The sequence below is a fragment of the Lissotriton vulgaris genome, chromosome 1_1 (assembly GCF_964263255.1).
Source record: "Lissotriton vulgaris chromosome 1_1, aLisVul1.2, whole genome shotgun sequence".
NCBI lineage: Eukaryota > Metazoa > Chordata > Amphibia > Caudata > Salamandridae > Lissotriton > Lissotriton vulgaris.
The window spans coordinates 452206446-452229355 of record NC_141685.1 but is presented as its reverse complement, the minus strand read 5'-3'; the positions used below and the strand labels follow the sequence as shown (position 1 = coordinate 452229355).

The following is a 22910-nucleotide window of genomic DNA, read 5'->3' as shown; positions in this document are numbered from 1 at the left end:
AGAGCATGGAAGCAGGCGCCTTATGATGGTAGAAGCCTGATCCTTCACACTTAATTTCTGGTCCAGGCGGATACCTAGATTTTTGACCACGGTCTTGGGCTCCGGTGCGGGTCCCAAATTCCGTTGGCCACTAGCTCGGAGACCATCTCAAAGCCAAATGTTAGCAGCACCTTGCAGAAAGCAGTCTCAAAAATCTCTGTTTGTAAAGCAGAATGTGATTTTAATAAACCAAAAGGATTTTTTCCTAAAATTCTAAGTACGTGATTACGTATTTTCCCTCTTTTTTCTCCATATAGCTAAACTGTATAGTCTAAAATGTTACTTATTCTGTTCAATAAGCACTTCACTGACTGAAAAAATACCTAAACTTCCCGAAATAAACAATTAATATAAATAATACTAAACGAGTAAGGTGTAATAGGGCCCGACCATGACATTTGCAAACTACTCAGCCTTCAGATGAGTAATTAATGATGTCACCAGAAACATATTGAACTTTCACCAATGGCTAAGAATTTCCCGAAAGTTATGGGCAGCATAAAGAGCCGGTCATCAGAATGCATATGGTATTCTAACAAGATATCAAACATTGCCATCTAGTGACCAAATATAAGAAAGCCAGTAATATTCTCATTGTAACAGTACATTCAATGTAAACTATATCAAAACAAATTATCTGTAAGAAACATTTAACAGATAATAAATAAACAGCTATTTTAATTCAGTGTTTGCTTTCACATATATACAAAAACAATAAGACTAGGTGCTCTCTTGATCACACTGTGAGCAGTGACAATATTTTTTCAATAGTGTATATACAAAGGAGGCAAATAAATGCTCATAATGCGACCAGATATTATTGAAGCCCAAAATAGTTTTGTTTTTTTACAAAAAAGAGACCGTAATTCTGATAGTGAATAAGGTAATTAACCACTGGGATGCTCCCGTACTCACAAATATTCTCACATTTTTAAGTTTATAACTTAACTCAGATGCTGGTTAAATTGAGGTTAAGATAAAATCATGTATGGAATTAGCCCATTAGTTCAACTTTACATTGGATATGTCTAAACCATCTTTGTACTGATAATTACCACAACTGAGTAACAGGGATGAAATGCCTTTGAAGGCATGGCCATTTAGACCAGGTCACATGTACAAATTAGGTTGTACTGTATTTTAAAACTAACTTTTGGTATAAAAATTAACATCTGATTGCATTATGGTATTTTGCCTCCTTTGTTTAAACTTAAAAAAAACAGTCTTTACACTTCACCGTGTGCCTTCAACAACAGCAAGCATTGCGGCGTGACACGAATAACTGAATGTAAATATTTATTTTTCATCCGCAAGAAAGTCTCTAAAAGATCATTTATTTTGAAATATTTTAAATTGAATGTGTACTTTCAATGTGAATTTAAGAGGCGTTATTTTTGAATCATTAAGTAACTTTTTAAGAAAAAAAGCCCTAATGAGCATAACAAGGCAGCAAAAAAAGGCGTCATAAAAAAAGTCAAGAAAACATTTGTCAAACAAATATAAGACCTAAACTGCTTGGACATATGTGAATGTCCCTACTGTAAAGATAGAACACGTGCTTCTGGTCCATGTTTTAAGTGTTGAGCAGAAGACTGTATTGTCTTCACCTACTGAATGATTAAAAAGTAGTCAAATCCGAGCAAAAGGGGTTAAACCTATGAAGGTTATTATTATTATTTTTTTTAAAACACTTAATATCGCGCTGGCCCTATGATTCACAGCTTCTGTCGGATAGATACAAATATGAAACACATTTCCACGATGATTTAGAAAAAAACAACATAGGTAACGATTTAAGTACATAACAAGCAGGATGAAAGTGTAAAGGTCATCTTTTTGTGCCTTACCCCATCTAGTAAGGAACAAGAAGAGCCTTGGGACAGCAGTAATATTCCAGTGCCTGGGTGCCACCTCTGAAAAAAATTGGATAGATAGTTTCTAAAAACAAACCTTGGAATAGCCAACCTCCTCACTTTCTGACTGTAAGTCATTACATGCCCCCACATAGCTGCCAAGGTTTCAGATTGCTTATGAGAGACAATTTCATAATGTCAGTGTAATTATGGGTGACATTCAACGACTTTGAGTGACACAAAGTCGCGAGCAAAAATAAAGCAATGAGGACAAGGGAAACTTATGAATTTGAGAAATTACACCCATTTGAGCAACAAGAAACTCAAAGAGATCTTAAAACTGCTGCAAATCACCAGAAACATAGCTACCAAGTTTACATACTGCTTAAGTATGACATTTTTGTGTTATCAGTGTGCATATGAACAGGGACACAGGAATTATGTGATTGTGCTGGTATTTTCACATAATTGTAGATTTGCCACATTTGCCACATAATCCATTACCTGCTGCATAATCCACAGATTTAAAAAAAAGTTGTTTGTACCTCAAACGTTTCAAAAGTTAGTAATAAAACAACAACACGTGTTGCCGAACAGTGGAAGGCCCTTTGCAAAGGTTGACTGGTCAACTTTATATAGTTTATTGCTATAGTAGGGTGCCAAGTTGGTACTAATGAGGCACAACAAATGCCCACACACTGTTAACAAGATTAAAAAGGACAAAATACTAAAGTAGTACCATCACAAAATGTGCCGCATAATGCAGCATAATTTGCCTTTTCTTGACTCATAATTTACTCTACCCTGCTGCATAATTTGACCCTCCCTTGCTAAATAATTCCAGTGGACCTGCGTATGAGTGAAATTCTACTTTCAAATGAGCGACACTGTGTGATACTTTCTTGCGAGTAAATGTAAGCAGTAATTACCATTACTAAGATCTGTGAAAGGGCCACTGGTCTCCAGAGTTTCTCTTTTCACACTGCTTTCTTTTGCAGTCTTTCACCATTAGCAACATGTTCTCACTTTTTCTCCGTATCTTTTTGAAAACCTTATTCTGCATATATTGCAACATCTCTTTCCTCATCCTCTTATTTTTCACTGTGCCCTGCAAGCACAACGTGTATGGCCCCCTTCACCACGCACCTACCCACCCTCTCTTTCCTCAACTTCCAACACACATAAATATTTTGATATCTGCTTATTACTCCTTCACACACTTTTACATAAAATAAAAATCACAATTGGCACACATGTGAACATCTCTCTGCAGAGAGGCAAAGGGTTGGATAGTCTGAACACCTTTATTTGACCCAACGACAGGCACTGCGGGAAGCTGTCTATGCCTTTAGCATCAGTCACACAGTGCTCTGTCATGCCCCATAATAAGCACTCACCTATAAGTTTTAACTAACTCAGACAGCTATAACCAACCAACTCAGTGCACTGTAGAAGAGGCCTATCTGTTTCATAAAAACAGTACATAAAAATGCAAATACTTTTAGGGAATGTAAAATGAAGTCAAAATAGTTTTAATGGTTTGGATTTTCTTATAATGCGTCACTCTAGGGTACTGTACCGCTGTGAAACAAAGGTAAAAAAGAAAAATTGACAGGCCTGAATTGATGCATGTTTACTTCTCTGTCCACACCTACCCCAATGCTGTGCGGGAAGAGTGGCATGGGGCTGTCTCAAATGTGGTAGTGACTCTATTACCTTGAGTCAATCAAAGTCTCTTGTTTTTGGCAAAAATAACAGGTTTACACAGCAGCTTCAGAGCAGGGTGGCATGTCCCGGCAGAGGCGATCTATCTGAGATCCGATGCAGAGATAGCTCTGTGTATAACCCTGCCACAAACATACACAACAGCCTACGGGAGCATCAGCAGCATGAAAAAAGATTATGGAATTTAAACAATAATGTAACAAATGCACAATTATGGGGTGCAACATTCAGTAAAACGTGGCATTATTGCTTAACCAAGTTACCTAGAGGCAGAGTGCTGCTGGTGGATTCGATTACAGGACCGGAGGCTTCAAATTATGCTTCTCAATCTTTACTGCCAAAACACAGCAGCCAATGAAAATGCATATTTTCATAAATACAGTATAACAAAACTACATTTCCCATGATACACACATGTATAGGCACGCCCCCATAGTCCATAAGAACCCTCTTCGCGCCTCCATCTTCCTCTTTCTTTGCTGCTCACAGCAAGAGTTAAATGCACCTATTTACTGGTTCCCTTACTTTGCTTGGCATGGGGATGGTTGAATGCATTAATACTTGGGAATTGTTTCATTGACATTGTCTGGTTATGTATGGTGCCTTAGCTCACTTGTGGATCGATTGTGCCGTATTTTCATAATTTCGGAGCTTTGCTCCGGTCCGCCTCATGAAGCAGCGATCGCCTGGGGTAACACGGGCTGTGCGACGGCTTCAGTTGAAGTCAGGTTCATTGCTGACCTCGCGACGATAGTTGAGCTCTGAATATACGGTCCCTGACCGGCAGAGGGGCGGCTGCGACTCTTCACAGGAGCCTCGGTTACCGGCAAGTTCTCTTTCAATTCGTGTTGGGCATCCCTAATAGCCCTCCTACGCGTACAGGCGGGATGGCTCACGGCCGACCCGCGCGCCCAAAACGTGACCGAATTGGGCTTGTTTTGGGCGGTTTTTGGTCCCGTTTGGGCTGCGCGATTCGGCGCGATTTCCTCGGCAGACTCGGAATGCATTTTGGAGCGTTCTGCACACCGGCAGCCTCTCTGTGTAATCACCTGCACCAAAGGTTGTAAAATCTCGGCCATTAGAGCGAGCACACGCTGTCTGGGCAGTATTTTGGCCCAGGTCACTGACCTATATGACTACAGCTTTGCTGAGGGGGTCTAAGTAACTTTGCAGTATTTTGTGTGCGTGTGGGCTGACCCCCCCCCCCCCCCCCCCCCCCCATTACCGCTCCTGGTAGTGAATATTTAGGAGTTGCTCCACTAATATAAGTAGTTATCCAACCCTAATTATGGAGGAGTGGGCTCAGGACCCTGAAGAATACTATGAAGAGGAGGAGGAAGATGGTGAAGGACAGCAGGAGGCTGTCTTGGAGGACAATCTAGTGGAAGCCCTAGATGCTTCCGTCCAAGTTTCAGTTAATAAATCTATGGAGACCAAAGTCCCTCAAAATGTGCAGCAAGCACTGGCAGTAGCCCTACGCCCAATTAGGAAACAACTGGAGGGTTTTGCCAAACGTCATGGCTACGACAAGAAACATCAGAAAAAGAAATCTGAGGCATCTACTTCCGGCACAGGCTCAAGTAATTCCAAACAATGGCCGCACTCCCAGACTCTTGCGACCCTGCATCCTAGTGGGTCGACAGAACATGCCTACGCAGGTGGTTTACCCAAAGCTATGGCCAAGGTTCAGGTTGATACGGATACCACTACCACTAACACTGACACAGACACTGACACTTCAGAGGAGCCTGCTCCTCCACCGAAGAAAGCCAAGGTTGGCCCCAAGGCCTCGGCCGAGCCTCCTAAGACCCCTTTCACCTTTGACCCCACAGAAATCGTCCACCCCCGGTCCTCGTACTGGATACCGCCTCCAGCGGTTTCAGATTACCTTCAAGAAAATCTGAGGAAGGGATTCTCGAGAGAAGTACCTAACCGACTCAGATCGGAGTGCCCCAGACACGAGTTGCCTGACAAGGTGGCGGAGACACCCGAGATCGATGCTAGCATGCTCACATTCCTTAAGAAGTTTTCAAAGGACCCAAAACGTGGACTAGACCGTGCGTGGCGCGGTTGTCAAGACAAAATGCTAGACGTTGTGGGGCCTCTGGCTAAGAATTTAGAAATGGCTCTGGCGGCCAAAGAGAGCGCATCTCCTATCAACCCGGATATTCTAGCTGTCTGGACCCAGTGAGCTATCTGTCTCATCGGAAACACCAATTGTGCGATATCGTCGGAAAGGCGAAAGTCCCTGTTGATAGGAATGGACGGCAACCTCACTGAATTAGCAGAGGCGGACCCCGGTCCCCTGGCTGGTGGCAATTTATTTGGGGACCGTTTTGTCAAGGACGTTTCAAAATACGTTGGTACATTCACCGCCCTGGATAAAGCGCAAAGCAAAGTATCAAAAGGGCCCTTAACCAAGGTGTTTTCAACCGGGCCAGGCGAGGCGGGGGCCACTCGTCAGGCCGTGGATTTCACCGAGGTTCCCAACGTGGCGACTTCGGTCGTGGAAGAGGAGAGTGGGACTCTACCTGTAGAGGTACCTTTTTCCCTGCCAGCAGACGATTCAACAAGGGTCGTTTCCAGACCGGAAACAACAGGGGGAACTTCAAGAACCAACAATCCGCAGGTGAGTGTAGTAGATTTTTCTCTCCTTCCCTTGGGGGGCCGCAGACAACATTGTCTCCAGCAATGGAAGGTCCTGACTTAGGATGCTTGGATTTTGCAAACCATTCAATGTTTTCAGTTGGATTTTTATTTTTTTTACCTTCAAGGAGATATTTTATTCAGACATAGAGAGAGAACAAAGTGATTCAAGATCATACGAGTAATTTCAGGAGCAACATCTTTATGAGGAGACATTTGAAGAACATCAGTTCAGAGAGCCTATGATGCAGATCCCCATTGCTTTCAATACACACCTCAGACATGCTTCAAGACTACTGCAAGATATTTCCAGAAAGAGTAGATATGCCTCAGCGCACAACTCATATGCCAGCACCCTCAGTGTTTTTTTTTCTTTTTTCAAAAACCTTTATTCTTCATACAATATAGTACACAACATGTAACACACAGCCGTGGCGCGGGCATCCAGTGTTGTTCTACACAGCTACACAATGTGGTCATGTTTAACACAGCCATTTAGCCAGCATCCCGGGGGCCCGGCGGCAATCAATTATCAAGCTGAGTAGGAGCCTGTAATGGCCGGATTTTCTGATTAGATGGGATCAGCCCCTAGGGGCCCCTCCAACCCAGCCAGAACGTAACCACATCCCTCCTCAGGACCATCTATACAGGAACCTGGGTACCTACCTGAGGATGGGGAACTTGCAATATACAAGCTCATATTATTAGAAACACCACTAAATCTATAGGGATACTAAGAATACTCACTGATTACTAAGGATATCCATGCCCTACACTACACTCACACCTTATAGTCTCGCGGCCACTCAGACCCAGACTAATCTACCCCAGGGCAGATATGACACACAATCTGGTGCGTCTACACATGGGCCTGCAGAACCCAATGCTCTCTTTTCCAAACGGTTTACAATCCGGCAAACCTACACGCCAGTAATCCCCCCTGGCGCTCTCACTTACACAAGCCACAATCCTGTGGGTATACACGCTGGTAATCCACCCCAGCGTTCTCACTAACGCCGCATATCAACGACGACCACATTCCTATGAGCACCTTCAGTTATATGTTGGGAAGTCTCTCTCTCTCTATTCACTAAGGGCTTGCTACTACAATATTAGGAGTTAGCCAATTAATATAATGTACCTCTTATTCTTGGCATCAAAGGTCCACTCGCTCCCTATTTATGTGATCACCACTTACCTGATTGGGGTTACTCATCCATTCATTTAAACAATCACCACCTAGGAGATACATTTACCTGGATTGAACAAGAATACAAGGCACATTGCAGTTTACTACAAACTGGGGGTTTTATTATAACAATATAAATACCTACACAGACAAAGACTATAGATAGAACACACCGCTGAAAGGGAAAAGATTAGCAATACAATAGCTTAGGGAATAAAGGCAAGATTAAGATGCAAGTGTAAAGTAAACTAATGTGACAGAATCAATATCACCTGATTAGTGTGAAGTCTTGTTCTAGCTGTCATCTGGGTTCCTCTCTCGTCTGTGCCTTGGCTCATCTCAGACTCTCTCTCTCTCCTGCACTCTTGGATACACCTCTGCGCTGATCACTTTGCACTGGATTTCTCTCCCCCACGGACTCTCTCCACCTTCCAGATTCAATCTAATGGTTTCTAACGACACCCAGCTGATCCTCTCCCTGACCAACGACCCCGCCGCCGCCAGAGCCAACCGGCACGAAGGGATGAAAGAGGTAGCCGAGTGGATGACGACCAGCCGCCTGAAACTGAACTCGGACAAGACGGAGGTCCTCATCCTGGGCTCCTCTCCCTCCGCCTGGGACGACTCCTGGTGGCCTCCCGCCCTGGGCACCGCACCCAAACCGACAGACCATGCACGCAACCTGGGCTTCATCCTGGACTCCTCCCTCTCCATGACCAGGCAAGTCAACAACGTCTCCTCGGCATGCTTCAACATCCTACGCATGCTACGGAAGATCTTCTGGTGGATCCCCACCGAGACCAGGAAGACCGTCACCCAGGCCCTCGTCACCAGCCGACTGGACTACGGCAACGCCCTCTACGCCGGGACCACCGCCAAGCTCCAGAAGAGACTCCAGCGGATCCAGAACGCCTCAGCCAGACTCATCCTCGACATCCCACGAACCAGCCACATCTCCGGACATCTGCGAGACCTTCACTGGCTCCCCGTCAACAAAAGAATCACCTTCCGCCTCCTCACCCACGCACACAAAGCCCTACACGACCAAGGCCCGAGCTACCTCAACAGCCGAGTCAACTTCTACGCTCCCAAACGCCACCTCCGATCAGCCAACCACGCCCTCGCCGCCGTCCCCCGCATCCGAAGAGCGACTACAGGAGGAAGGTCCTTCTCCCACCTGGCCGCCAAGACCTGGAACTCCCTCCCGACCGACCTGCGCCTGACCCAAGACCACCTCTCCTTCAGGAAGAAGCTGAAGACCTGGCTGTTCGAGCAGTAGCGGCTCCCCCCCCCCCAGCGCCTTGAGACCCCACGGGTATGTAGCGCGCTTTATAAGTGTCACTGATTGATTGATTGATTGCCGCTCTGATGCTTTTCATTCCACTAGCTTGTTCACTCTATTTTGACTGTCTCTGCGCCAATGTCCAATTAACTCCAGCTGCTCCCACAGGTTAGTCCACGATCTCTCCTCCGTCTCTTCTAAAAGGCATTACTTCAGACTCCAGCTATTCACACCTCCTCCTGATAAGTAACTGCTTCTGACAGCTTCCTTAAGTTCCAGCTCACTGACTGTCTGTTTGTCTTCTCTCTGTTCCAAGCATGTCCTGTCTCTTCTACTCTTGCAATTCCACTCCTCCAACTCTACCAACACTCTCTGCTCCTTCAATTCAATTCAGCTCTCTCTAGCTTGAACCCTCTCTGCTCTGCCAACTCCACTCGACTGCTTGGCTCCGCCACCTCCACTCGACTGACTGACTCCGCCTCTGCACTCCACTGATATAGAATGCTGTTTCCTCATGGAAAGTTCCAGCCAGCAGCTTCCTCCCACCAATCCCATGCACCAGGCTCCTTGCGCTAGACGCTCCCACAGTGACCAGTCTGCTTGTTTCGTCTAGAGACCTGAGCCCGGGAACAATTCCTGATTAGATTCAGCCCTGGCCGGTTCTCTCCGGTTCGCTTAGGGCGAACAACAGCTTTAACTATAAACTTTACCTTTACTCTAAAAAGCCTCTCAGCTCCCTCAAGATGGAGTCCCTCTAGTTCTAGGCCTGTAGGCCTGAAAGGGATAAAATACCCCTTAGCTCTGTCAGAATACCTACATAAACCATACCAATGTGTAATATAAAGTCAGGACCACAGGATCCAACCTCTACTATAAGAAATAATAACAGGCCAAAGCCAATAGGCAATAGAGGGCCTCTTCTAGGTCTGGAAGAAAGGGCTTAAAAGGGCCAACACAAGCTAAGAATACCTATCCTAGATGTGAGCAAGATTAAAGTCTATATCACTGCTAAATAGAGCCAAAAACCCTGCCAAGACAGAGCCCCTGATCTCATACGCAGGTACAAAGCATTATACACGTCTCAAATATTCTGTACAAAAACGTATGTACATGCACGTACATATAACATAGCTGTCTCAGTGAGCCACATACCGAAAGTCGTATCATTATACAGGTTGTAACCCTTAAAGAAACCTTCTACCCCAACAAACTCCCACCCCCCCTGCATGCCAGCAGTTATGCTCCCTATTAGTGTACCTGTGCGTGTGCTATTAGCTATTCCTTCCCACTACCTACCAACATGAAAAGCGTGTCCTTCCTTCAGAGTCCAACCTATCCTGGCATAAATGCGGTGCAGAATATTCCTGTTTCCTGCTCAGCCCCTCCACTTGGGGCATTAAAAGTGTAAGTGCTTCCAATTCTCAACTTCCCCCGTAAGCGGGCACCACACTTCCTCAGGTCCTGGGAGCAAGGTATATTCCTATCCCATGACTAGGTCCCCTATTACTCCTGCTCCGTCCGCTCCTCAAGGGATTCTAGGGCATCTAGTGCCTCGTCTTGCTCTATTTCCTCCTCTACCCCTGAGCATGTGTAAGTCTGATATAGGCCCCAGAAGTTTTTAGGACGGCTCCTAGGTGGGAGCAGCTCACTGTATATTTCCGATTGTGTTCAACAATACAGCAGGTCACCGGCCCATCTCTTTTTCGTCGGTAACGGGCCTCTCATCGAGCACATGGCAACCACCCTCCTGGCTATTAGAAGGGCCACATCTACAAGTCGTCGCTGGGCAACCGGCAATGGCTTGGAGTATCCTAGTAGCGCTAGTTCCTGTTTTGCAAGTATCTCCGAGCCCAATATCAGACTAATTTCCGAAAAAACTTCAGCCCAAAACTTGTGAACGCCCGGGCAGAACCAAGCCATATGGATAAAATCTGCAACCTGGGCATGACAGCGTTCACACTCCGCCATTTGCCTAAGCCCGTAGCGTTGTAATCTCTCTGGTGTATAGTAAACCCGTTGGATAAATTTAAAATGTACCAATCTGTGTCTTCCGTTAAGGGACAGTTTTCTCGTGCTAGTGCAGCAGTACTTCCACATCTCATCGTCTATTTGTAATTGCAGATCACACTGCCATTCTGTCCTAGCCTTGGAATGCTGGAACTGGTTATGTTTGGCACCTAGTTTATTGAGATTGGTGACCAACTTGCGAGATGACGGCGTGTTAATTATGTATGTGAGCTCAGGGACTTCTGGTGGTTCCTCCATATCAGGGCCCAAAAGGTCTAGTAATGCACTTCGGACCCTGTGAAATTGAAAACTTAATAAAAGCGACGCTTCTGTCTGGGAGGGGGCGACCTGCTCCCAGGTTTTAGCCACCCCATCTACGAATAAGTCCTCCATTTTTATAATTCCCAGTGCACGTAGCGCTCTGGTGACTCCCTTTTCTTTCAATGGCGCCAGCCACACCGCCCAGTCCATCTGCATCAGTGGGGAATACCGAAGTTCGCAGTTCTGTGCTTGTGTCAACGCATGCCAAGCATGATTGGTGGTCTTGATGGAGTCTAGTTGACCAATGGCGCGGTCTACCGGAAAGCAGGTAGTGGCTGGCAAGGGGGAAGTGTCCACAAACAAATGTTCAAGGGTTACGTGCGGAATGCGAGGGTCCCCATGTATCCATGTATGTAGGTGGGCTGCCTGCGCAATTCTATAGTATCTCTCCATGTCTGGCGCACCCAGACCCCCCATTTCGTAAGGAAGCATTAGGGTTTTCCAATGGACTCTTGGCTGTTTGCCTCCCCACGCCAGTTTAATGAGCACTTGCGTCAGTTGTCTGAAAAAGGCCTTGGACAGGACCACCGGGATATTATTAAATAGGAACAGGAATCTGGGTAGGACCACCATCTGCATAATGGCTATCCTGCCCATTAAAGACAATGGCAGCTTGCACCATGCGTCCACATCCTCAACTAGTTTGGCATATGCAACCCCATAGTTTTCCCTGATCAGTATGTCTGGATCAGTGTGGAGCTGTATCCTTAGATCCCTGACAGAGTCCGTGGTCCACTGTAACGGGTATTCCATCCCAAAGGGCAGGGTTACCGGCATCAACGGAAACGCAACTGATTTGGCCCAGTTCACTTTCAGCCCAGAGAGGGCACCAAATCGAACAACTTCTCTCAGTACAGATGAGAGGTTCGTTTCTGGGTCACGGATATAAAGGAGTGTATCGTCAGCATATGTAGAAATACCAATTTTATATGTTGGGAAGCTAATACCCTCCAGCCTGTGGTATTCCCTAATCACGCACGCTAGAGGCTCCGCCACGAGCGCGTATAGGAGGGGCGAGAGAGGGCACACTTGCCTGGTTCCCACTACTTATGTCAAAGGGCTCTGTGACTTTGTCTCCTATCTTCAGTCTCGCTGTTGGTTTGTAGTACAATGCCCCCAGCATCTGGAGAAAAGGTTCCCCCAGTCCCAGCTTCCTTAGGACTCTAAGCATGAAGGGCCACTCCACAGAGTCGAAGGCCTTCTCCATGTCCAGGAAGATTGTTAGTGCGGTGTTTTCTTGGCGCACATGCTGCATAGTCCGCAGTACAGTACGAATATTGTACGTTAGATTCCTATTGGGGACAAAACCAGCCTGTTCCGGCGCTACCAGTTCCGACACCAACAGCGCCAGTCGCATGGCCAGGACCGTAGCAAATATTTTGGTGTCTACATTTATCAAAGAGAGTGGTCTATAAGAACTACATGCAGTTGGGGGTTTTCCAGGCTTTAAGATGGTTATGAGCAGCGCCTCCCTCATGGAGGCAGGCATGCTACCCTCCTCGCAGATGTCATCAAATAAGGTGATCAGGTGTGGGACAAGTTTGTCTTTGAACGCTTTATAGAAGCCTACAGTCAGTCCATCTGCCCCTGGTGCGCTACCAGTGCGCATACTCGCCAATGCCTCCAAGATCTCATCCTCCTGTATGGGCGACATTAGGAATTCCCTATCTGAGCCAGGCAAGAAGGGCATTTTGATGTAGCTGAGGTAATCGTCAATTTTCTCCTCAACCTGTAATGACCTGGATTGATATAAATCAGCGTAGTACTCTCTGAACTTAGAAACAGTCTCCCCCTCTGGTGTGATAAGTTCGTCTATTACCAGCGATCGTCTATTACCGCGCATCATTCTTGCCAAAAGCGAGCCAGGTCTCTCTCCCTCACCATAATTTCGGGCCGTGGCGTATTTGCCCATATGTATTACTTCCCTATCTGCCTCCTCATGATATTCAGCAAGTAAGAGTTTGATTTTCGAAGCGTTGTCAGCATCTGGGTCACTCTGTAATTGCCTCTCCATGTCAGACAGTTGGGTTTCTAGTTGTTTCAGTCTTTTCCGTATAGATTTAAGCACACTCGAATGCTTGGACATTGCCATGCCCCTGATGGAGACCTTAAATGTGTCCCATACTGTCTGGAAACTATCTACAGAGCCCAAGTTCGCCTCGAAAAAGGTGTCTATATCTTCCGCAAGTTCTCCCCTGAACACGTCATCCAGAAGGGAATAGGGAGGGAACCGCCAGGTGAATGGGGGAATTGTTTTACCCGGGACTACTAGTTCCAGGAGTACAGGGGAGTGGTCGGAGAGGGTGCGGGGGTGTACCATGCACCTCTTTATACTATTAAGCAAAGCCTGAGACGCTAGCCAGTAGTCTATTCTTGTGTGGACATTATGATAGGCTGAGTAGTGTGTGTATCCACCTTTTGTGGGGTGCTTACATCTCCATACATCAACTAGGTCTAATTTAACCAGTTCTGACTGCATGTGCAAGGCCGAGGCTACTGGTCTTCGGGCCGGCCCTGCCGACCTATCCAGGTCTGGGTCAAACACAAAATTAAAGTCACCCCCCCATAGCATTCTATAATTGACATGGGTTCTACAATGTGTTGCCAGTGCAGCGTAGAACTCAGGGTTATCATAATTAGGCTCAAACATTCACCAGCGCAAGATCATGCCCTTTACCAACACACCTGACAATAAAATATCGACCCTCCGGGTCCGCTACAAGGGGCGTGATGTTAAGCTTAGATTTAGGATTGACCCATGTGATGACCCCTCTAGAGTGTGTTGTGAACCCCACAGCCACACTATGTCCCCCGAGCCCTTTGGCCAACAGCATCCTACTGGTAAGTGGAAGGTGAGTTTCTTGAAGCAGGGCAAGATCAATCCGGTTTCTGTTTAAATAGCTGAGCACTTTCCTTAGTTTACGATAATCATTTAGCCCCCTCACATTCCACGACAAAGCATTCAATTCCTGCAGATCAGGTACCGCATTCACATCATTTGTAATGGTCATTCCAGCGATGAGATCGATGAGTCACAGACAGTGTTATGTCAACTCTGTACGTCAGCGCCAGTAGCTTCGAGCCGAACACATTGCGTGGCATACCTTTGAGCACCCGCCCCCCCCGCCCCCCCCACCCCATCCCTACCCTGAAATCTGTACTCTCCAACCCACAGTCGACCACCCCCAACCTGGCCAGACAGTCCCTGATCACTCCCCCCCCCCATTTCCCCCCCACAAAGCCCCTTAACAGTCCCCGAACCTGTCGCAAAACTAGGCCCCCTAGGGGCCTCTTGAGCCAATAGCGCAAGGGCAGAGGTAGCCAGAAAAAGCAAATAACCACAAATCGACATTTTGTTTAACGAGCTTGCCCCTGTACCATTACCCCTAGAGTGTCTGTCAGCGTGAGCCACTATCATTGCTCTGCCGTTGTCCAATGGGTAGCTCCCCATGTCTGCCATTAATCGCTCTGCACTCTCATAGGACAAGTACTATTTGCAGCCTAACACTATTGTGGAGGGTACCATTGCTTACGACCCGCTCTGCGTGCTATCAACCAAGTCTAAAATAAGGAGCAGGCAAGAATAAAGGAAGTCTCCCCCATTGATACCCACTCAACAGCTAGATGCGACATGAAACAGCCCTAGAGAGTGCTCTGCAATCACCAATGTAGTAAGAAAACATTAATACTTTTGCCAATTACCAAATATATGATGGTAGGATCTCACCCAGCGTTCTCTTCACAGTGTTTTCTCGTGGGGCCGTGCAGTCCGCCAATGTCAGCACATCCCGACTCTCCGGGATCAATGCAGGAGCATGCCCCATTCCCAGCCCCACAGCCGCCCCCAGGGCATGTAACAAATATGAGGGCCAGGCCGATTATTCCTGCTCATCCAGAAGTGAAGTATCCAAAAATTCCCCAGTTTGCGTTTTCGGGTTGTTCCTTCGTTCATTGGACCATTCCTTCAAGGATTTCTGCAGATCCCTTGGGTCGGTGAAGAAGTGTGAATGGCCCTGCCTGTTGATCCGGAGTTTCCCCGGGTACAGCATCGCGTAATCCAGGCCTAATTCACGTAGTTGCTTCTTGTATGGAGCGAAATGCCGTCTTTCCTCTTGGACTGTTGCAGTGAAGTCCGGGTAAAGGGATATGTCCATTCCTTCAAATTGCAGTTTCCCTTTCTCTCTTGCCACCCGCAGGGCCGTGTCTCTGTCTCTGTAATTCAGCAGTTTTGCTATTATTGGCCTCGCAGGAGCACCCGGTTGTGGGCGAGGCTCCAGCGTACGGTGAGCCCTTTCCACGATGACCATCGGAGAGAAAATATCCTCCCCCAAAAGTGTATGTAAGAGTTTTTCTACAAATAACTCCATCCTGCCAGTTTGCGTTGTCTCTGCCACACCCGTTATGAGAATGTTCGAGCGCCTCGAGCGTGCTTCCAAGTCCTCTGACTTGTCCTGAATGACCTGCAGCAGCCTGCCGAATTGTTTGCGGTCTTTATCCCACTCCCTTTGCGCTTCCTCCGCCTCCGTGAGTCTCCTCTCCGCCATGTCAAGGCGCTCGGCATGTTTATCCACGCGCTCCGACATGTGGTCCATGAGTGCGTCGATTTTGGTACCAATTAATGCCATACTGTCCTGCAGACCTTTTTCCATGGACACCAGCATCTCTCTAATATCTGCACACATTGAGCTCTCTGGAGTTGCTCGGCGCTGGGATGCTTCCAGTGGCTGAGCGTCAAGCCCCTTCGCTCTACGTTGATCGAATGACAGTTTGGTCTGTGTCCTGTCACCCTTACCCATGGCGGATCTGCTGGACATTAACTGCGCTAGTTGCACAGAACCAGGGTCGTATCAAATTCCGATCGGGCTCTCCAAGTATCCGGCCTGTGCTCTTCTGCTCCCTTGTACCAACGTGGGCCTCACTCTGCTGCACCCTCCCTTAAAGTTATAGCAGAATCAATAGTGTTACTCAGTTTTCTGGGTATCATGTAGCTTCGGCGTCCAGACAGCACACTGCTGCACAGTCCAGGGGAGGATCGTTTTGTCCGCTACACCCGTCCGGACAACAGAGTCTACAAACCGAACACCCCCCAGTTCAGATTGGGGCTTTTTGCTTCAGCATGGCTGATGTAAGTATCGTGGCAGAACAGGTATGTCTGCGCTAGAGCTCCCAATCGCCTCACTGGACTGCGCACCTGCCGTCCCCAGGGGGTATCAGTATTATATTGCTCACAGTGTTCTCGGTCCCACCTAACGGTCCAGCTATCCCACTATGCGTGGCTGTGTATCCTCAGGGTCGTTCCGTATCTGGGGGCATCCTTACCCCAGCACCGAGTCAGGGCTATAGCCGACACAATCCAAGAGGCGGCATCGCAATCGAGCGCTGTATGGCAGCCAGGCTACCGCCTAGACACTGTACCTCAAGATGGCGGCAGCGGGGGGAGGAGGGGCAGCCATCAATCGAGAGGGCCCGGACACCTCGCTCCCACACTGCTCTGGCAGCTATCGACTGTGGCCTCTCAGGGGCTTGCTCCCTCACCGGGCTTCATACACCTGCTCCTCCTTCATGTGGCAGTGTGAGCACGTCGCAATCAGGCCCCACCGGCAAGGAACAAAGGGGGCACTTCCACCATGCACATCTGTTGTGAGGCCAGAGCTGTGTCCCAGGTTTCCAGGTCAGGAGCCCGCTCGACGCTCCCTGTGCTACCCTGCCTCCCACCGCTATGCCAGTTGCAGGTGGTCCGTGAGCCCCGAGCTGTGGGGGCTGGGGAGTAATGTCCGCCCGGCCTCCCCCGCCGCGACCGCCAAGCCCCGGGCAGCGCCGCAAACTTGTAGGAAAATGGCAGCGTCGTCTATCCACCACCTCCCTGGACACTAATTGCAGTCGCGCCCCCCCCCGGGGGTTTCCGGTGTCCGTACCTTGCCGCCTTAGACCTGCGTCGGAAGTAGGTTCGCGTGATCGGGACGCCTGTAGGTGGTCACGCCGCACGTAGGGTGACGCACTCCGGGGAGCATCTCAGGTTAGCCCGGGGATGACGGCCTTGGTCCGCAGGAGTTCCGTTTTTACTGCTCCTGAGTTAGCGGTCCCCGTATCAGACCGGAGAGTTCTGCAAACGTTTCTGCCGGGTTAAGCAGGTGGACACCCCGCCTGGTAGCTTTTAGGCTCCGCCGTGAACGATTAGTTTCAGGATTTTAATGGGGCAATGGCAGTGAGCTCCGCTCTCAGACGTCCGCCATCGACGCCGGCTCTTTCAGTTGGATTTTTACTCTCACCAGAGACAGTCAGTTCTCCCAACAGGTCTCCATTTTTCCCAACAAGATCGCAATTTTATCGACAAAGAAATTGCAGACTTGCTACAGAAGCGCGCGATTGCTCAATGCCAAGAGGGGCCTCACGGTTTCTGCAGCAATATCTCTGTCGTTCAGAAGAAAGGAGGCGGCTACAGGCTTGTTCTGAATCTTAGGGAGTTCAATCAGTTCCTTACATACAATCACTTCAAGATTGAGGGTATTCATCTTCTAGCGGACTTGTTACAGGAAGGAGATTGGCTGGTTCGATTGGACCTCAAAGACGCTTATCTCTCCATCCCAATCTCCCCTCCACACCGCAGTTTCCTTCAGTTCAAATGGAACGGCCGATGGTATGAGTATTTGGCTCTACCTTTCGGGCTCTCCTCAGCTCCTTGGTGCTTCACCAAGGTGATGAAACCAATAGTGGCTCACCTCAGGGAGAGAGGGATACGGCTCATAATATACCTAGACGACATTCTGATCATGGCACAGAGTCGAAGCACGCTAGAGCGACACCTCGTCCTTACGACTACTCTGCTTCAGAGCTTAGGATTTGTTATCAATCGAAAGAAGTCGGTGATTGTTCCGACTCAGGTGATAGACTTCCTCGGTTTACAATAGACTCACTGTCGGCCCAGCTGTGTCTTCCCAGGGAGATTAAGTGGTTTGCCCAGAATCACAGCATGTGGACGCGACCTCGAGGCTCGAACCCTGGTTTCCAGCACAAGAGTCGGCAGTTTAAGCCGACGGACCACTTCCTCTCCCCTATCTGTTTTTGCCGCACAACACAGACACAATGTTTCTGACTGAAGTCTTTGCAGGTGTCACCATGGCAACGAGCGGGTGACGCTGTAACAGAATATTGTAAGCTGTAAATAGCGCAGGAGTTGCTCATGCAGGTGGCTTTTATTTGGCGATGGAGAACCTCATGATCTCCCAGTGTATCAGGGAGCAGTGACTGCGTCCCTGATGCATTTGAGTGTGGTGATGAGGCCACCAGCACAAAAATGTGTTAGTCTCACGCCTGATGCGTGGTACTTGGCAGGGCTAGACACAGTCATTAACTGCTCTTACTCGCCCATCCGGGTGAAGAGGTCTCTTGTAATGAGGGCCTTAACCCCTTGAGTGCTCATGACGAGCTCAGCTCGTCATGAACCCGCCCGTTAAATGGAACGCTCGCATGCTGGGCTAATTCCCCTGCTGTGCTGAGCATTCCACAGGCGTTGTCATGAGCACCGGAGCGCGTGACTCATGACGAGCTGAGCTTGTCATGAGCACCGGGGCGCCGTGCGCGCCCCCCGCCCCCCAGCACAGCGGGGGGAAACAGCCCCGCACGGAAGGGGTTAAAGGAAAAACCCAAGAAGCACAGGACATTACTTTAAAAATCTATTTAGTAGTGGGGGAACTTCGTCAGCAAAGGTAAGTGACTGAGAGGCATATGCAATGGTCGAGTCATTTCTAGGCTTGGAGAACAGGGCGAGGAAACTGTATACAAATTTAATTACGTAATACAATTTCATGACTTTACGTGCAACAGATAAGCTATGAACGTCCTTAAAATACTTATACAGGAAAGTCTGGGTTGATGAAAGATGCAAATCACAAACACAAAACTGTGAAGCACAGTATGAGCAGTCACTGAAATACATGTTTTTGTTGATTAAAGCCTCAAAACAGTAGCAATGAGAATGTGCTGGCTTGTGTATAGGCTCCCAGGCCGGAGGCGCAGGGGAAGCCTCCCTGGGCCCTCCGGACCCTGTCCCGGGCACCCTGCCACGCAGCAGGGGCAAGGACAGCGCCCGGGATGGGGAGGCCGCCCTCCCCGGGCCCTCAGGTGCCCCGGTCGGAGCTGCTGAACTCAGCCGAGCGAGGGGAGGCTTCCCGGGCACAACAGAGCCCCGTCCCGGAGCTTTGGCAGTGTGGCAGGCCGGGGGACAGGGCTCAGGGCAGTGGCACTTGACCCGGGGCCCGGCCGGAACCCTGGACCCAGCTGGGGCTCCCAGGCCCGGAGGCGCAGGGGAAGCCTCCCCGGGCCCTCCGGACCCAGTCCCGGGCACCCTTCCACGCAGCAGGACCAAGGACAGCACCCGCAATGGGGAGGCCGCCCTCCCCGGGCCCTCAGGGGCCCCGGCCGGAGCTACTGAACTCAGCCGAGCGAACGGAGGCTTCCCGGGCACAACGGAGCCCCGTCCCGGGGCTTTGGCAGTGTGGCAGGCCGGGGGGACCGAGACCAGGGCCGTGGCTCCCCAGCCGGGGTTCCCAGGCCCGGAGGCGCAGGGGAAGCCTCCCGGGGCCCTCCGGACCCTGTACCGGGCACCCTGCCACGCAGCAGGACCAAGGACAGCGCCTGGATTGGGGAGGCCGCCCTCCCCGGGCCCTCAGGGCCCCCGGCAGGAGCTGCTGAACTCAGCCGAGCGAGGGGAGGCTTCCCGGGCACAACGGAGCCCCGTCCCGGGGCTTTGGCAGTGTGGCAGGCCGGGGGGACAGAGCCCCGGGCCGTGGCACCCCAGCCGGGGCTCCCAGGCCCGGAGGCGCAGGGGAAGCCTCCCCGGGCACTCCGGACCCCGTCCCGGGCACCCTGCCACGCAGCAAGACCAAGAACAGTGCCCGGGATGGGGAGGCCGCCCTCCCCGGGCCCTCAGGGGCCTCAGCCGAGCGAGGGGAGGCTTCCCGGGCACGACGGAACCCCGTCCTGGTCCTTTGGCAGTGCGGCAGGTCGGGGGACCGGGCCCAGGGCCGTGGCACCCGACCTGGGGCCCGGCCTGGGCCCTGGACCCAGCCTGGGCTCCCAAGCCCGGAGGAGCAGGGGAAGCCTCCCCGGGCCCTCCGGACTACGTCCCGGGCACCCTGCCACGCAGCAGGACCAAGGACAGCGCCCGGGATGGGGAGGCGGCCCTCCCCTGGACCTCAGGCCTCAGGCCTTCCACGTAAGCCCGGCAATCTGGTCGCCCCGTTGGAAAGCATTGCGCGCTACTATTGCAAACACATTATCTACCGGACTTGCTCTAGATGGCGCTCCAACATAAGGAATGTACCGACACCTTCCCTACTGGAATCGTGACGAGCTGGAGCCGTCAGTAGCACTGAAGGGGCTAGTGTTCATTGTGTTTATATTTCTCACCTGACACTAAACGTAGCAAAATGTGCACTGTTTATTTTGCATAAGATGTTAATCTCCAAGAAACCACAGAGGGAACTTTTTTTTACTACTCCCCAAGGCTCTTCCCGCTATCACACTGTATTGAATTAATTAATTAATGATTCTTTCCATATTTGTTCTGACATCTCCTATGATATTAGGTTAATAGGAGCAAATCAATATTCACGTAATGGGTTAGTGTTAAAATTGTAAAATTATAGGAAATTTAAAAAAAACTGTATTGTGATTTGTGATGAAATAATTATGCTTTTCCTCACATAATGCTGACTTTGCAGTTTCCATCACTTTCTATGGTGAAATTGACTATACAAATCCTCAAATCTGGGGTGAGACAAAGGGACATTTTGAGACTCTGGGCTTCTACTAGGAGTGCTTTCCGATTTTCTATTGATTTGCTGCACATTTGGAACAATCTATTTTTCTCGATTTTCTTCATTACTGCATTATTCATGTAACTAATATCCTTCATGGCAACTGTGCACAAGCCCTGGAAGGTGGAAGCTCATGGCAAGCCCATAAACCCCTCTTGTTAGGTGAAAAGGGGTGATGTCAAGCTCTACTGCTCCAAGTAATCACTTGCGACCCCCACTCTGCACTGATCAATACTACATACATTTGGAAATGCAATAAAATGTAATACCTTATTTTCTAACACAGACGTGATCCTCGTATCACTCTTGTAAGTGTGGACAATCATAGTTTGATAAGCATCCAAAACTTTGGCTTCGCCTTTCGCAATGACAGATGTGCAGATGGCCCTGTTAAGCTGCTCATTGCTGGACTCCAGACTGACAACTTTGATTCGTGGCTTGCATTTTTCCGCATAGACATCAAAAATGAAGGGACAGGCCTGTTAAAATACAAAAGCATCAAATAGGTAAAGTCAACATTGTTTTTACAGTACGTACCTCAATTTTAAAGACATCGGTGGAATCTAGGAGTCTGTTCCTAGTGACAACTTATAAATGTTATCTGCAATAAGAGAATAATACATACCCTTTATTTCCTATTCTTTGCGATATAAATCCATCATTTCTATTAAAACGATGTGGAATACTAAATGGGAGAGGGTTTATAGACTACAAATTGAGATCTTATCTGCCTAGGAATATGTGGCATGAAATAAACATGTCCAGCATACTTCAGATTTTAAGTAATGCTGGGCATAATTTGCGAAGTAGCACTTTGCGAAGCTACGCAAAGTGCACTTTGCACTACGCGAACTGCGTAGTAGCATGTTCCCACTGTGCAAGATGCTGTTTTCAATGGTTGCACAGTGCGGACAAGCATCCGGCACTGTGCAATCATTGAAAACGGCATCTTGCACAGTGCGAGCTGTAGTTTTCTACCGCTCAAGGAGATTTTTCCTCGAGCGGAAGCTTTCTCAACACGGACTGGTAGTTTCTCATCGCGAGGTGTCGCTAGCATATGCGACCACTCGCAATGAGAAACCAGACCTCCCCGCGTTGAGAATCTCGCAGGGAGGTTTATTTTCCACGCTTGCGATCGGTAACTTGATGTTGCTGATCGTGAACGAGGAAAAAGTCTTGCCAGGATGTCATTTTGCTTGCTCGCGGTTGCCAACTTGACTTTGAGGACCGCGAGCAAGCAAAAAATGACCGCTGCGCTACGCGTGTTCGCACTGTGCTATGTGCAGTTCGTGTAGTGCGAAGTTGCGCAAATTTGGCAAACTACGCAAGGGTAGCGTAGTGCTTTGCCCAGGCCTAATTTAAAGGCGATAGAGTCAAAATCTGACACACATAAAAAATTTTATACTGTTCAAAATACCTGCTTCATATCTGTTCTGCCTTAATATCCTCTGACACTGAAGAGGTATGTTCACTGTCTGGGGTAATTTTACCTATGTCTAATGCCGATGTAACTCCAAATGCAGGATGTGGGCGCAAACCTTTTCTTTAACATGTGGGTCGGAGAAGCTTCAGCGGGAGCAGCGCAATACATCGCTGATGTCGGTGCAGCTCGTAAACCATCCGGCAAGCGCATCTGCCCCAGATTGAAGGTTATTGGGGTCCGGCATGTCTGGCGATCGCCTTTAGACAGTCGGACAACGGACGGGCCCTGAAATTGTCGCTGGGGGGCCGCCAACGCGATCAGAGACGATACGAGGGGGATATTTGCATGCGACTGCTAAATCAGACGGCTGGTAGCTGTGAAAGAACCCCGACCCCAGGAAGGGTAGGAAGAGGCGGCCGGAGGTGGGCCTGCCATTTTGTTGGGTGAAACCGCAGTCCGCTAGAGAGACCAGCATAGAGCCCTGGCCCAGCGTACCATTTTAAAAGTGGAGCAGTAAGTCGTGGGAAGGACCAGCATAAGAAGAATCAAGGCTGAGGGATTAACTCTGTCACAACACCACAAGCGCCTGCAGAGCAACGGCATACAT

At 49.0% G+C, this 22910-nt stretch overlaps 1 protein-coding gene across 1 annotated transcript in view; it reads right to left on the bottom strand.

Annotated features, from left to right (window-relative positions):
- Nucleotides 1-22910, bottom strand: part of EFCAB7 (EF-hand calcium binding domain 7) — a 413197-nt gene that overhangs the window by 13684 nt on the left and 376603 nt on the right. Inside the window, 1 exon segment of the mRNA XM_086953570.1 lies at nucleotides 21150-21359. Within this exon segment, the coding sequence (XP_086809696.1) occupies nucleotides 21150-21359 (210 nt within the window).